The 17,500-nt window shown below is 36.3% G+C and overlaps 1 protein-coding gene across 1 annotated transcript in view; it reads right to left on the bottom strand.

The window, feature by feature from the left end:
• The window catches only part of LOC133632082 (serine/threonine-protein kinase TAO3-like), a 186,425-nt gene that overhangs the window by 17,220 nt on the left and 151,705 nt on the right, over window positions 1-17,500 (bottom strand). Inside the window, exons 13-14 of the mRNA XM_062024319.1 lie at window positions 15,570-15,767; window positions 7,323-7,448 (exon numbers count right to left, since the gene is read on the bottom strand). Of these exons, the coding sequence (XP_061880303.1) occupies window positions 7,323-7,448; window positions 15,570-15,767 (324 nt within the window). The remainder of the gene's footprint in view (window positions 1-7,322; window positions 7,449-15,569; window positions 15,768-17,500) is intronic.

Below are 17,500 nucleotides of genomic sequence, written 5' to 3' on the forward strand. Positions count from 1 at the left end.
GCTAATTTTACTTGTTTTGGAAAGTCTTGACAAGCCAAATTTTCTTGTTCTATTGGCAGATAATCTTGCTTAGTTCAAACAAAATACCCCTCATTTTTGTATTTTTTTTCTTGTTTTTGAACACGCGACTTTTTGCAGTGTGGGTTTTACGCTCGCTTCGTATTTTTGTCTTCGTCTCTTTGTCTACCTGCCCGCCCGACGATGTCGGCTCGGGGAAAAAAAGATGATGTCATCTCTCTCAGCGCCAGCGGGCAGGACACCGGAGAGAGGGAGAGAGAGAGGCGTTGTGGTTTGCGCCACAAGACTTGGGCCCATTTCGCTTGTTTAAACGGATAAAATGTAGTCAATTGTCCCTGCGGTGGGTGAATGAATGAATGAATGAATTAGCGTGACGTCAGGAGGGGACATGGTCGCAGTCAAAGACACCGTCAGGACAAAGGAAGGAGACAATGAGGGGTCATGAAGGGGTTAAATTAAACACGTGAAGGCAGCAACACTACTTACTACTTACTACTGCTTGTTTCTATGACAACAGAGCAGCACAGAAAGAGAAGAGAGAGAAGGACACGCCCACCAAGAGAGAATATTGAGTCAAATGTGTGGTATTACTGGGGAGGGGGGGGGGGGGGTAATGAGACAAACGAATGGAAAATAACCAACACTCTAGTAAGGATGAGCAGAATAATCATTCCACAGATTGCTTATAGTCCACAATCACCATTGAGAATAATGTAACGGGGAATTTGTCAGGGTCAAACTGCGGCCGCCACAAAAACAAAAAGCCTCGTAAGAGTGTACTTCGTGTTGTTCATGGGACCGATGAGACGTTTGCGGCGCCTCCGATGGGTTGGGACAAAGCAGCGCGAGTACACGTTGTGACAAAGAGGACGGCGGTGAGGGACATGGCTGAGGACACACACTCAATGACAAATGGTAAATGGGTTATACTTGTATGGCGCTTTTCTACCTTCAAGGTACTCAAAGCGCTTTGACACTATTTCCACATTCACCCATTCACACACACATTCACACACTGATGGAGGGAGCTGCCATGCAAGGCGCTAACCAGCAGCCATCAGGAGCAAGGGTGAAGTGTCTTGCCCAAGGACACAACGGACGTGACTAGGATGGTAGAAGGTGGGGATTGAACCCCGGTAACCAGCAGCCTTCCGATTGCTGGCACAGCCACTCTACCAACTTCGCCACGCCGTCCCCACTACCAGGCCAAAAGTTTGGACACACCTTCTCCTCATTCAATGAGTTTTCTTTATTTTCATGACTATTTACTAGAGATGTCCGATAATATTGGCCTGCCGATATTATCGGCCGATATATGCGTTAAAATGTAATATCGGAAATTATCGGTATCGTTTTTTTTTATTATCGGTATCGGTTTTTTATTTTTTTATTTTTATTTTTTTTTATTAAATCCACATAAAAAACACAAGATAATAATAATAATAATACCTGGGATTTATATAGCGCTTTTCTAAATACCCAAAGTCGCTTTACATGTGTGTGTGGGGGGGGGGGGGGGGGGGGGAATTAAAACAACTTTATTAGGAAAAGAAACTAAGAAAAGAAAAAAATAAAAAAAATAATAAAGAAACACCAAGGGCAGGGTCAGTTTGGAAAGGCTAATGTGAAGAGGTGAGTTTTTAGGGTGGTTTTGAAGGTAGGGAGAGAGGGGGCGTTGTAAGATACACTTACAATTAGTGCACCAACCCAAAAAACCTCCCTCCCCCATTTACACTCATTCACACAAAAGGGTTGTTTCTTTCTGTTATTAATATTCTGCTTCCTACATGATATATCAATATATATCAATACAGTCTGCAAGGGATACAGTCCGTAAGCACACATGATTGTGCGTGCTGCTGCTCCACTAATAGTACTAACCTTTAACACTTAATTTTACTCATTTTCATTCATTACTAGTTTCTATGTAACTGTTTTTATATTGTTGTACTTTCTTTTTTATTCAAGAAAATGTTTTTAATTTATTTATCTTATTTTACTAATTTTTAAAAAAAGTACCTTATCTTCACCATACCTGGTTGTCCAAATTAGGCATAATAATGTGTTAATTCCACGACTGCACGACTGCATATATCGGTTGATATCGGTATCGGTTGATATCGGTAATTAAAGAGTTGGGCAATATCGGAATATCGGATATCGGCAAAAAGCCATTATCGGACATCCCTACTATTTACATTGTAGATTGTCCCTGAAGGCATCACAACTATGAATGAACACATGTGGAGTTATGTACTTAACAAAGAAAGGTGAAATAACTGAAGACATGTTTTATATTCTAGTTTCTTCAAAATAGCCACCATGTGCTCCAATTACTGCTTTGCACACTGCAAAAACTGAAATCTAAGTAAGATGAAATATCTCAAATACGGCTGATATTTGCTTATTTTCTGTCTGATAAGATCATTCTTCTCACTAAGCAGATTTTATGTTAGAGTGTTTTACTTGTTTTAAGGGTTTTGGTCCTAAATGATCTCAGTAAGATATTACAGCTTGTTGCTGAGATTTGATGACCTATATTGAGTAAAACATGCTTGAAACTAGAATATCAACTGTTGCAAAGCTGTGTCATCAACACTCACAAGTATAAAACTACTTTTTTAAAGTAATCTAAGCGGTAGAAAATGGATGGATGGATGGATTTCTTACTTCAAGCATGAAAAAAAAAATCATGATGCCGAGCGCATATCATTATGTCAAGATAATGGCACTAGCATTTATTTAATTTAAGAATATTTTTCAACATATTGAGCAAAAAGGTCTTTTTTTTCTACCAAGAAAAGTGCACTTGTTATTAGTGAGAATATACTTATTTTAAGGTATTTTTTGGGTTCATTGAAGTTAGCTAATTTGACTTGTTTTGGAAAGTCTTGACAAGCCGAATTTTCTTGTTCTATTGGCAGATAATTTTGCTTAGTTAAAAAAAAAATACCCCTCATTTTTGTATTTTTTTTGTTCTTGTTTTTGAACACTGACTTTTTACAGTGCACACTCTTGGCATTCTCTCCATGAGCTCCAAGCACACCTGTGAAGTGAAAACCATTTCAGGCGACTACCTCTTGAAGCTCATGGAGAGAATGCCAAGGGTGTGCAAAGCAGTAATCAGAGCAAAGGGTGGCTATTTTGAAGAAACTAGAATATAAAACATGTTTTCAGTTATTTCACCTTTTTTTGTTAAGTTAAAGCTAAAGTACCAATGATTGTCACACACACACTAGGTGTGGCAAAATTATTCTCTGATCACCCTTCATCACCCCCTGGGAGGTGAGGGGAGCAGTGGGCAGCAGCGGTGGCCGCGCCCAGGAATCATTTTTGGTGATTTAACCCCCAATTACAACCATTGATGCTGAGTGCCAAGCAGGGAGGTTTTTTGATTGATTGATTGAAGTTTTTATTAGTAGATTGCACAGTACAGTACATATTCCGTACAATTGCACACTAAATGGTAACACCCGAATACGTTTTTCAACTTGTTTAAGTCGGGGTCCACGTTAATCAATTCATGGTAATGGGTCCCATTTTTATAGTCTTTGGTATGACTCGGCCGGGGTTTGAACCCAGAACCTACCGATCTCAGGGCAGACACTCTAACCACTAGGCCACTGAGTAGTTTAAGTACATAACTCCACATGTGTTCATTCAAAGTTTTGATGCCTTCAGTGACAATCTACAATGTAAATAGTAGGGATGTCCGATAATGGCTTTTTGCCGATATCCGATATTCCGATATTGTCCAACTCTTTAATTACCGATACCGATATCAACCGATACCGATATATACAGTCGTGGAATTAACACATTATTATGCCTAATTTGGACAACCAGGTATGGTGAAGATAAGGTACTTTAAAAAAAAAATAATAATAAAATAAAATAAGATAAATAAATTAAAAACATTTTCTTGAATAAAAAATAAAGTAAAACAATATAAAAACAGTTACATTGAAACTAATAATTAATGAAAATTAGTAAAATTAACTGTTAAAGGTTAGTACTATTAGTGGACCAGCAGCACGCACAATCATGTGTGCTTACGGACTGTATCCCTTGCAGACTGTATTGATATATATTGATATATAATGTAGGAACCAGAATATTAATAACAGAAAGAAACAACCCTTTTGTGTGAATGAGTGTGAATGAGTGTAAAAAAAACAACAAAAAAAACAAAAAAAACGATACCGATAATAAAAAAACCGATACCGATAATTTCCGATATTACATTTTAACGCATTTATCGTCCGATAATATCGGCAGGCCGATATTATCGGACATCTCTAGTAAATAGTCATGATAATAAAGAAAACGCATTGAATGAGAAGGTGTGTACAAACTTTTGGCCTATATTGTAGTTCTCCTGCATGTCTCTAACACCAGCCATAGTCCCAATGTCCGTCATATCAGCTAACTGTGGCAAACAAGGTTTGTCTTAGTCCTTGACAATACCCGGACGTGTCCTGCACTACTCGACACAAGTCCCCGATACTTGTCAGAATAATTCTATCTAAATTATCACAATACTTTGTGTTGAAATGAGTTCCTGGCAAGAAGACAAAAGCTGTCTTTGAAACCCACCAAGATGAAGGCTTGTAAAACTCCACTGTGTAAGGGGGGAAGCAACATGAAGGTGTTTCGGTTTTCTTTCATGTATTGTAATCAACAGAAAGATATTGTTTTAACTAGGGATGTCCGATAATATCGGCCTGCCGATATTATCGTCCGATAAATGCGTTAAAATGTAATATCGGAAATTATCGGTATCGTTTTTTTTATTATCTGTATCGGTTTTTAATTTTAAATTTTTTTTTTATTAAATCAACATAAAAAACACAAGATACACTTACAATTAGTGCACCAACCCAAAAAAACTCCCTCCCCCCATTTCTTTCTGTTATCAATATTCTGGTTCCTACATTATATATCAATATATATCAATACAGTCTGCAAGGGATACAGTCCGTAAGCACACATGATTGTGCGTGCTGCTGCTCCACTAATAGTACTAACCTTTAACAGTTAATTTTACTCATTTTCATTAATTACTAGTTTCTATGTAACTGTTTTTATATTGTTTTACTTTCTTTTTTATTCAAGAAAATGTTTTTAATTTAGTTATCTTATTTTTTTTTTTTTTTTTAAAAGTACCTTATCTTCACCATACATGGTTATCCAAATTAGGCATAATAATGTGTTAATTCCCCGACTGCATGTATCGGTTGATATCGGTATCGGTTGATATCGGTATCGGTAATTAAAGAGTTGGACAATATCAGAATATCGGATATCGGCAAAAAGCCATTATCGGACATCACTAGTTTTAACCCAAGGACTACAAAGCGGAGAGAAGGCAGGATCTGCCCAATTTCCAGACGACCTCTTTTTGAATCTCCTTTTTGAACTGTTTTACGAACCTCTTTTTGAACTGTTTTACAACCTTTCCTTTGAACTGTTTACGACCTTTTCCTTTGAACTGTTGTAATCAAAGGCGATGGCTGTTTACGACCTCGTCCCTTAGAAGCAGCCGTTGTCATGTGGTCAGAGAAAGTCCAAATAAAGGGGGAGGCGTACAATCTTTCCGGCAGAGCGTAATGACACTTACAAGGGTACAGATGTCCAGGCGTCTCTCCTCAAATTGAGCCAAATTCTGTCTCTGTTTAATTCTTTGCTTCTTGTCTTGTTTAATAGATGTCATCAGTATTTGAACCTGGGTATACCTATACCCATGTTAAACAACTTGCACTGAGCCTAGTCTATAAAATCCGCTACACCTCTCTGACACCGAAGTACATGTCAAACTACTTCCTTAACGTAAATGACCGCCATAACCACAACACCAGGGGGAGCTCCACTAACCACGTTAAACCCAGATTCCCAACTAACAAAGGTCTTAACTCATTCTCTTTCTATGCCACATCAATGTGGAATGCGCTCCCAACAGGTATAAAAGGGCGGTATAGCTCGGTTGGTAGAGTGGCCGTGCCAGCAACTTGAAAGTTCCAGGTTCGATCCCCGCTTCCGCCATCCTAGCCACTGCCGTTGTGTCCTTGGGCAAGACACTTTACCCACCTGCTCCCAGTGCCACCCACACTGGTTTAAATGTAACTTAGATATTGGGTTTCACTATGTAAAAGCGCTTTGAGTCACTAGAGAAAAGCGCTATATAAATATAATTCACATCACAAAAGAAAAAATACAACCTTAAAAATGATTTTAGGATTTTTAAACACATATACCTTTTTACCTTTTAAATTCCTTCCTCTTCTTTCCTGACAATTTAAATCAATGTTCAAGTAAATTAATTTTTTTTATTGTAAAGAATAATAAATACATTTTAATTGAATTCTTCATTTTAGATTCTGTTTTTTCGACGAAGAATATTTGTGAAATATTTCTTCAAACTTATTATGATTAAAATTCAAAAAAATTATTCTGGCAAATCTAGAAAATCTGTAGAATCAAATTTAAATCTTATTTCAAAGTCTTTTGAATTTATTTTAAAATGCTCTATTTTTTAAATTTTATTTATTTACTAGCAAGCTGATCTCGCTTTGCTCGACATTTTTAATCCTAAGAGAGACAAAACTCAAATAGAATTTGAAAATCCAAGAAAATATTTTAAAGACTTGGTCTTCACTTGTTTAAATAAATTCATAATTTTTTTTTACTTTGCTTCTTGTAACTTCAAAAACCGCAATAAAAGTTCACCTCCAGGCAGCTACAACCCTAAACTAACACCCTCCCCGGATTGCTAATAATCAAATGTAAACAATCAAATGCAGATACTTTTTCTTATGCCTTCTGAGCTCTCTCTCTCTCTCTCTCTCTCTCTCTCTCTCTCTCTCTCTCTCTCTCTCTCTCTCTCTCTATGTCCACTACTTGCTGTCCATATCCTACCCCCCCCGACCCCCCCACACCCCTGATTGTAAATAATGTAAATAATTCAATGTGATTATCTTGTGTGATGACTGTATTATGATGATAGTATATATCTGATAGTATATATCTGTATCATGAATCAATTTAAACAAGTTGAAAAACGTATTCGGGTGTTACCATTTAGTGGTCAATTGTACGGAATATGTACTTCACTGTGCAACCTACTAATAAAAGTCTCAATCAATAAAAAAAAAACAATACTGATTGGCTGGGTCCAACGGACAGGTGTTGATGGAAGGAGGAGCAGTTTTTGACGGCCGCCTGCTATATCAATAGGATGCTTCCAGACTTGACACGCACACAAAGAGACAAAAAAAGAGAAGGCGTCTTCAAGAGAGAGAACTCACCAGGGATGCGGACTTGATGGTGGCAAAGCGGCCCTGGTTCTTGTAGCTCTGCGCCTGGCTGCTCTTGTCCAAGGAGGTCAGCCGGTGGTCCCGGTGGATGCCCTCGTCCCAGTTGTACTGGTGGTCCTGCCGTTAAATAAACCCATTGAGACAAAATGTTAAATGTTTATGTCTCGTCACAGTGTACCTTTCCCCCGAAGAGCGAGTTTCAACAAAGTGAAAATGCTGAATATGTCCTTAAGTCACAACAAATCATTTTTCGTTTTGTGATTGTACTTATTTTTTAGAGGTGGGAATCTTTGGGCACCTTGTGATGCCATTACCATCACGATTCAGGAGCTGCGATTCCATTACGTACCTTTAATTTATGTATATTGACGCAGTTTTGACATTTCTTTTCGTTTCACGAAATACAAGTTTCTTACTTGCAACTTTTCAAAATGGGAAATAACGTATTACTTTTTTGATACTGCTCTGTGACATGTGCCGTTGACCTCTTGGCCCGGTCACCCTTGTGAAAGAGATCTTGATCTCAATGGGTTTCTTATCTGGTTAAATAAAGGTTCTACGTGTATTAAATTATTGGAAATGTGTGCAAAACTGGAAAATAAGTGCCCTATAATAAAGGAGCTGGTCAGATATTTCACTGAGGTCAGCCACATTTTACAATAATAATAATAATAATAGATTTTATTTGTAAAAAGCACTTAACATTGAGTAAACAACCTCAAAGTGCTACAGCAGGGGTCACCAACCTTTTTGAAAGCAAGAGCTACTTCTTGGGTAGTGATTAATGCGAAGGGCTACCAGTTTGATACACACTTAAATAAATTGCCAGAAATAGCCAATTTGCTCAATTTACCTTTAATTCTATGTTGTTATTAATAATTAATTATATTTACACTTAATTGAACGGTTTAAAAGAGGAGAAAACACGAAAAAAATGACTATTAAATTTTGAAACATAGTTTATCTTCAATTTCGACTCTTTAAAATTCAAAATTCAACCGAAAAAAAGAAGAGAAAAACTAACTAATTCGAATCTTTTTGAAAAAATTTAAAAAATAATTTATGGAACATCATTAGTAATTTTTCCTGATTAAGATTCATTTTAGAATTTTGATGACATGTTTTAAATAGGTTAAAATCCAATCTACACTTTGTTAGAATATATAACAAATTGGACCAAGCGATGATTTGGCGACTTGTCCAGGGTGTACCCCGCCTTCCGCCCGATTGTAGCTGAGATCGGCTCCAGCGCCCCCGCGACCCCAAAGGGAATAAGCGGTAGAAAATGGATGGATGGATGGATGGACCAAGCTATATTTCTAACAAAGACAAATCATTATTTCTTCTAGATTTTCCAGAACAAAAATTTTAAAAGAAATTCAAAAGACTTTGAAATAAGATTTAAATTTGATTCTACAGATTTTCTAGATTTGCCAAAATAATTTTTTGAAGAAATATTTCACAAATATTCTTCGTCGAAAAAACAGAAGCTAAAATGAAGAATTCAATTAAAATGTATTTATTATTCTTTACAATAAAAATTTTTTATTTACTTGAACATTGATTTAAATTGTCAGGAAAGAAGAGGAAGGAATTTAAAAGGTAAAAAGGTATATGTGTTTAAAAATCCTAAAATCATTTTTAAGGTTGTATTTTTCTCTTAAATTGTCTTTGTGAAAGTTATAAGAAGCAAAGTAAAACAATTAATGCATTTATTTAAACAAGTGAAGACCAAGTCTTTAAAATATTTTGTTGGATTTTCAAATTCTATTTGAGTTTTGTCTCTCTTAGAATTAAAAATGTCGAGCAAAGCGAGATCAGCTTGCTAGTAAATAAAAAAATTTTAAAAAATAGAGGCAGCTCACTGGTAAGTGCTGCTATTTTAGCTATTTTAAGAACAGGCCAGCGGGCTACTCATCTGGTCCTTACGGGCTACCACGTTGGTGACCCCTGTGCTACAGTGTATTAAAAAAATAAAAAGATAATTTAAAAAAAATTAAGAAAATAAAAACTAGAACAGCCAAATAGCTAGAACTAGTATGCATATATATATATATATATATATATATATATATATATATATATATATATATATATATAAAAAAGGCTTTTTTTTTAAAAGAAGGGTTTTTAAGCCTTTTTTAAAAGCATCCACAGTCTGCGGTACCCTCAGGTGGTCAGGGAGAGCTTTCCACAGACTGGGAGCGGCGGAGCAGAAAGCCCCATTGTTCGTAGCAACTGTCAACTGTCTGCCTGACTATATTTGCAATAAATACTAGAGATGTCCGATAATATCGGATTGCCAATATTATCGGCCGATAAATGCTTTAAAATGTAATATCGGAAATTAACGGTGTCGGTTTTAAAAAGTACAATTTATGACTTTTTAAAACGCCGCTGTACGGAGTGATACATGGACGTACGGAGAAGTACAGAGCAGTTGCGTCTCCCAGTCATACTTGCCAACCCTCCCCCATTTTTCCCGGGAGACTCCCGAATTTCAGTGCCCCTCCCCGAAAATCTCCCGGGGCAACCATTCTCCCGAATTTCTACCGTTTTCCACCCAGACAACAATATTGGGGGCGTGCCTTAAAGGCCGTCCCAGTCACATAATATCTACGGCTTTTCACACACACAAAAGTGAATGCAATCCATACTTGGTCAACAGCCATACAGGTCACACTGAGGGTGGCCGTATAAACAACTTAAACACTGTTACAAATATGCGCCACACTGCGAACCCACACCAAACAAGAATGACAAACACATTTCGGGAGAACATCACAGGACAAATACCCAGAACCCCTTGCAGCACTAACTCTTCCGGGACGCTACAATATACACCCCAACTGTCCCAAATTCCAAGCTGCTGTTTTGAGGCATGTTAAAAAAAATAATGCACTTTGTGACTTCAATAATAAATATGGCAGTGCCATGTTGGCATTTTTGTCCATAACTTGAGTTGATTTATTTTGAAAAACCTTGTTACATTGTTTAATGCATCCAGCGAGGCATCACAACAAAATTAGGCATAATAATGTGTTCATTCCACGACTGTATATATCGGTATCGGTTGATGTCGGAATCGGTATCTAAGAGTTGGACAATATCGGAATATCGGCAAAAAAGCCATTATCGGACATCTCTAATTTAAACATAAATGAATTAATTGATCAAAGTATAGTTCCTCAGTGCCAATTAATCCTCTCTAGGGATCAGCTGTGTAAACACAAAGACAGAGTGTGTATGCGAGTGAGACACACGTCAACAACACGACGCCGTCTTTGTTCTGGAAGCGACTGTTGTTATGAACTTGATCTGCACGGCTCTCTGATGACAGTGTGGACGGTTGCCGTGGTTACCGCGGCGAGGGCGGGGGGGTTTTACTATGAAGAGGTTGTGATAAACACACTGGGGATGTTTCCCTCAGCGCTCAGGTGGACGCCAACGTACTCAAAAGTGATGTTAGACGTCCAAACCGAGGGTCATGTGGTGCTAGGTAACACGTGCAAATATGGCCTCTATGGTTTTCTTAAAGGAACGTACAACAGATAGCGTAGACACGCTAATTGTCGCCGGTGCGTTTAAGTAGCTAAAGCGCACAGACGACGGGGCGTTATTTGGATGCAGGCGCTAATTGGAGAGAAGCTGTTATTTGTCAAAACAATTTTTTTTGTCTACTGTAATAATGGTTTGGAGCAGACCTGGGCATTCTGCGGCCCGCGGGCCACATCCGGCCCTTTGCGCGTCCCTGTCCGGCCCACGTGAGGCCAGTCATAAATTACAAAATACATTTTAAAAAGTATCTACACTACCGTTCAAAAGTTTGGGGTCACATTGAAATGTCCTTATTTTTGAAGGAAAAGCACTTTACTTTTCAATGAAGATAACTTTAAACTACTCTTAACTTTAAAGAAATACACTCTACACCAGGGGTCACCAACGCGGTGCCCGCGGGCACCAGGTAGCCCGTAAGGACCAGATGAGTCGCCCGCTGGCCTGTTCTAAAAATAGCTCAAATAGCAGCACTTACCAGTGAGCTGCCTCTATTTTTTAAATTTTATTTATTTACTAGCAAGCTGGTCTCGCTTTGCCCGACATTTTTAATTCTAAGAGAGACAAAACTCAAATAGAGTTTGAAAATCCAAGAAAATATTTTAAAGACTTGGTCTTCACTTGTTTGAATAAATTCATAATTTTTTTTTACTTTGCTTCTTGTAACTTTCAGAAAGACAATTTTAGAGAAAAAATACAACCTTAAAAATGATTTTAGGATTTTTAAACACATATACCTTTTTACCTTTTAAATTCCTTCCTCTTCTTTCCTGACAATTTAAATCAATGTTCAAGTATTTATTTTTTTATTATTGTAAAGAATAATAAATCAATTTTAATTTAATTCTTCATTTTAGCTTCTGTTTTTTCGACGAAGAATATTTGTGAAATATTTCTTCAAACTTATTATGATTAAAATTCCAAAAAAAAAATCTGGCAAATCTAGAAAATCTGTAGAATCAAATTTAAATCTTATATCAAAGTCTTTTGAATTTATTTTAAAATGCTCTATTTTTTAAATTTTATTTATTTACTAGCAAGCTGGTCTCGCTTTGCTCGACATTTTTAATCCTAAGAGAGACAAAACTCAAATAGAATTTGAAAATCCAAGAAAATATTTTAAAGACTTGGTCTTCACTTGTTTAAATAAATGCATTAATTTTTTTTTATAACTTTTTATAACTTTCAGAAAGACAATTTTAGAGAAAAAATACAACCTTAAAAATGATTTTAGGATTTTTAAACACATATACCTTTTTACCTTTTAAATTCCTTCCTCTTCTTTCCTGACAATTTAAATCAATGTTCAAGTAAATTAATTTTTTTTATTGTAAAGAATAATAAATACATTTTAATTGAATTCTTCATTTTAGATTCTGTTTTTTCGACGAAGAATATTTGTGAAATATTTCTTCAAACTTATTATGATTAAAATTCAAAAAAATTATTCTGGCAAATCTAGAAAATCTGTAGAATCAAATTTAAATCTTATTTCAAAGTCTTTTGAATTTATTTTAAAATGCTCTATTTTTTCAATTTTATTTATTTACTAGCAAGCTGATCTCGCTTTGCTCGACATTTTTAATCCTAAGAGAGACAAAACTCAAATAGAATTTGAAAATCCAAGAAAATATTTTAAAGACTTGGTCTTCACTTGTTTAAATAAATTCATAATTTTTTTTTACTTTGCTTCTTGTAACTTTCAGAAAGACAATTTTAGAGAAAAAATACAACCTTAAAAATGATTTTAGGATTTTTAAACACATATACCTTTTTACCTTTTAAATTCCTTCCTCTTCTTTCCTGACAATTTAAATCAATGTTCAAGTAAATTATTTTTTTTTTATTGTAAAGAATAATAAATACATTTTAATTGAATTCTTCATTTTAGCTTCTGTTTTTTCGACGAAGAATATTTGTGAAATATTTCTTCAAACTTATTATGATTAAAATTCAAAAAAATTATTCTGGCAAATCTAGAAAATCTGTAGAATCAAATTTAAATCTTATTTCAAAGTCTTTTGAATTTATTTTAAAATTTTTGTTCTGGAAAATCTAGAAGAAATAATGATTTGTCTTTGTTAGAAATATAGCTTGGTCCATCCATCCATCCATCCATTTTCTACCGCTTATTCCCTTTGGGGTCGCGGGGGCGCTGGAGTCGATCTCAGCTACAATCGGGCGGAAGGCGGGGTACACCCTGGACAAGTCGCCACCTCATCGCTTGGTCCAATTTGTTATATATTCTAACAAAGTGTAGATTGGATTTTAACCTATTTAAAACATGTCATCAAAATTCTAAAATTAATCTTAATCAGGAAAAATTACTAATGATGTTCCATAAATTATTTTTTTAATTTTTTCAAAAAGATTCGAATTAGCTAGTTTTTCTCTTCTTTTTTTCAGTTGGATTTTAAGGAGTCGAAATTGAAGATAAACTATGTTTCAAAATTTAATAGTCATTTTTTTCGTATTTTCTCCTCTTTTAAACCGTTCAATTAAGTGTAAATATAGAGTTAAAGGTAAATTGAGCAAATTGGCTATTTCTGGCAATTTATAAACTAGAATATCAACTGTTGCAAAGCTGTGTCATCAACACTCACAAGTATACAACTACTTTTTTAAAGTAATCATTTCTTATTTCAAGCATGAAAAAAAAAAAAATCATGATTTTGACACAATTGTGTCTCATAATTTAAACAGATGACAGCCAAATGGACTTTGCTGTTTTATTCTCAACGAAACAATAGAAAATACGTACTCATATAGTAGTACAGTTGGCACAGTACAGTAAAATGACAGTTAATATTTAAACATTTAACATTTCTAACAATTTTGAACAGAAATAGTTCATGCACATTCAGATAAATTCCTCAAAATTACAATTAAAACATTTTTGGCCTGGGTTCCAGGCTGTATATATGCGCACTAATTGACTGAAAGAGCACGCATTTGGTGCAATGATGTCATGTTATCCATGGAAAAATGCATTTTTAGACCATATGATTTGCCTGAGCGGCTAGGAGACCCCGAGAGTAACAAGCGCTTGCCTTGTTGCCTTTCCATTAAGAACAATAAATTAGTTTTTAGTATAAGTTTGCTGGTTTCAAGAAATGTAATGCCGAGCGCTTATCATTATGTCAAGATAATGGCACTAGCATTTACTTCATTTAAGAATATTTTTCAACATATTGAGCAAAAAAGGTTTTTGTTTTTTTTTCTACCAAGAAAAGTGCACTTGTTATTAGTGAGAATATACTTATTTTAAGGTATTATTGGGTTCATTGAGGTTAGCTAATTTTACTTGTTTTGGAAAGTCTTGACAAGCCGAATTTTTTTGTTCTATTGGCAGATAATTTTGCTTAGTTCAAATAAAATACCTAGGGATGATGTTTGATAAGGAATTATCGAGTTCGAGCCTATTATCGAATCCTCTTATCGAACCGATTCCTTATCGATTCTCTTATCGAGTCCAGATAGGTTGTTGTATATGGAAAAAAAACCACAATATTTGGTTTAACAAAAGCTCACTTTTATTATATAATAAAATATAAAAATATTGACTGTTACCCCCCTAAAAAAATAAAAATAAAATAAATAAATATTGACTGTTGTTACCCAAAGTATATTAAGTGGGATTTTTCAGAGAAACAATTATATACAGTAACACAAAAACAACCTGTCTCTGTGATCACTATAGGTGTATAAATAATAATATAGTGTTAAATAAAATCAGTCCCTTGGGCACAAAACTGAAAATAATACAGCTCTCCAAAAAGTGCACTTCTGCTGCTATTGGAACATAACTGTTTGTTATGATGCTTTGACATTTTTGCACTTTATTTCTTTATTGAAAGAAAATTCTATGAAGAGAAAAGTTATTTGCAAATGTGGTTACAATGCTAAAAAAAGAAATACACTTTATTGAGTTAACATTATTTCTTTATGGGGGGAAAATGTTATGAGCTAGAGAATATAACAACTACACTACCCAGCATGCAACGGGAGTTACGAGCATGCGCGGTAGCCCCGAAAAGTAGACAGACAACACATCTACAGTGTGATTTTGTTTTGTTTACAAGGAAAGAAAAACAAAAGTTAAAAAAGGGAGATATGTTGTATATATATATGTATGTGCTGCGGTTGTTTTAAGAATGTTGCGACAGCTGCCGTAAAGGAGGTGCGTTGCTAGCCTGGTTGCTATGTTTCCTGTTGGTCGTAAAAGTGTTCTTCATGTGTTTGTACCCTGCTCAAATCTCTCAGTAAAGTTATTCGATGGATTATAGCTTTTGTTTTGAACTTTATTACACCTTGGAGCGCTTTTTCCCGTCCATTGTTTTCCTGCTTTCGCTATCTGCGCCTAATGACTGAGCTACATGACGTCATTTCTTGTGATGTCACACGGGGCATTTATGGTCGGGACGGGATTCGAATAAAGAATCAACTCTTTTCCTTTACTATAGTGGTCTTGATAACGGGTACCGGTTCTCAAAAAGGGATTCGAGTCCGAGGACTCGGTTCTTTTCTTATCAAACAACCGGGAAAACCGGTTTCGAGTATCATCCCTAAAAATACCCCTCATTTTTGTATTTTTTTTCTTGTTGTTGAACACTGACTTTTTGCAGTGAAACAAGTTTTTTTTTTAAAAGGGTATATTTTAACATTAACAATAGGTTGCCGTACCTTCTTGGCCTGCGGCGATGAATCCAGGGTGCTGCCGTAGTCCTGGGGGTGCATCATGGTCATGTCGGAGCAGCTGTCGTCCAGCACCTCCTGCATGCTGTTGACGCTGCTGCTCTGGCTGCCCGTGCTGACCGATGTGCTGGGCACCGAGTGGTTGCTGCCCAGGCTGTTCATCTTGCAGCTGGCCGCCTCGCTGTCCTGTTGGGTGACAGACACAAGTTTTACACGCAGGACCGTCCAGGGTCCGACTGAAAGCACAACTCTTCAGTCATACATTTTTCGGTAGGATTAAAGCTGTCTTTAATCCTACCAAGAAGAATGCTTGTAAAACTCCACTGTGTAGGATGGGAAGCAACATGAAAGTGTTCTGTTTCTTTCATGTATTATAATCAACAGAAAGATATTGTCTTGACCCAAGAACTACAAAGCGAAGGGGAAGCAGGACCTTACTCCCCTCAAGGCACCTTTTCTTTGAACTGTTTTAATCAAAGGCGATGGCTGTTTACGACCCCCGTCCCTTAGAAACAGCTGTTGCCACGTAATCAGGGAAAGTCCAAATTAAAAGAGAAGGCGTACAATCTTTCGCCGGAGCGTGATGAAGACTGTGCAAGGGTACAGTGTCCAGGCGTCTCTCCTCAATTGAGCCAAATTTTAATTCTGTCTCTGTTTAATTCCTTGCTTCTTTGTCTGTTTAATAGATGTCATCAGTGTTTGAACCTGACAAGTCCATTTGCTTGATGTTATTCATTTTCACATTTAAAATTTGCTATCTCGGGTAAATTAGCCTAAACATGTCCCATTGAAAATGGCATTTCTGAGCCTGCATTTGTCTTACAATAAAGACAAAAGCTGTCTTTAATCCTACCAAGAAGAAGGCTTGTAAAACTCCACTGTGTAGGATGGGAAGCAACATGAAAGTGTTCTGTTTCTTTCATGTATTGTAATCAACAGAAAGATTGTGTCTTGACCCAAGAACTACAAAGCGAAGAGGAAGCAGGACCTTACTCCCCTCAAGGCACCCCTTCTTTGAACTGTTTTACAACCTTTTCTTTGAACTGTTTTAATTAAAGGCGATGGCTTTTTATGACCTCCGTCCCTTAGAAACAGCTGTTGCCATGCAATTAGGGAAAGTCCAAATAAAAGAGAAGGCGTACAATATTTCGCCGGAGCGTGATGAAGACTGTGCAAGGGTACAGTGTCCAGGCGTCTCTCCTCAATTGAGCCACATTTTAATTCTGTCTCTGTTTAATTCCTTGCTTCTTTGTCTGTTTAATAGATGTCATCAGTGTTTGAACCTGACAAGTCCATTTGCTTGACGTTATTAATTTTCACATTTTAAATTTGTTATCTCGGTTAAATTAGCCTAAAAATGTCACATTGAAAATGGCATTTCTGAGCCCGCATTTGTCTTAAAATAAAGACAAAAGCTGGCTTTAATCCTACCAAGAAGAAGGCTTGTAAAACTCCACTGTGTAGGATGGGAAGCAACATGAAGGTGTTCTGTTTCTTTCATGTATTGTAATCAACAGAAATATATTGTCTTGACCCAAGAACTACAAAGCGAAGAGTAAGTAGGACCTTACTCCCCTCAAGGTACCCCTTCTTTGAACTGTTTTACAACCTTTTCTTTGAACTGTTTTAATTAAAGGCGATGGCTGTTTATGACCTCCGTCCCTTAGAAACAGCTGTTGCCACGTAATCAGGGAAAGTCCAAATTAAAAGAGAAGGCGTACAATCTTTCGCCGGAGCGTGATGGAGACTGTGCAAGGGTACAGTGTCCAGGCGTCTCTCCTCAATTGAGCCAAATTTGAATTCTGTCTCTGTTTAATTCCTTGCTTCTTTGTCTGTTTAATAGATGTCATCAGTGTTTGAACCTGACAAGTCCATTTGCTTGACGTTATTAATTTTCACATTTTAAATTTGTTATCTCG

This window comes from Entelurus aequoreus, linkage group LG17 (assembly GCF_033978785.1).
Source record: "Entelurus aequoreus isolate RoL-2023_Sb linkage group LG17, RoL_Eaeq_v1.1, whole genome shotgun sequence".
NCBI classification, from domain to species: Eukaryota; Metazoa; Chordata; class Actinopteri; order Syngnathiformes; family Syngnathidae; genus Entelurus; species Entelurus aequoreus.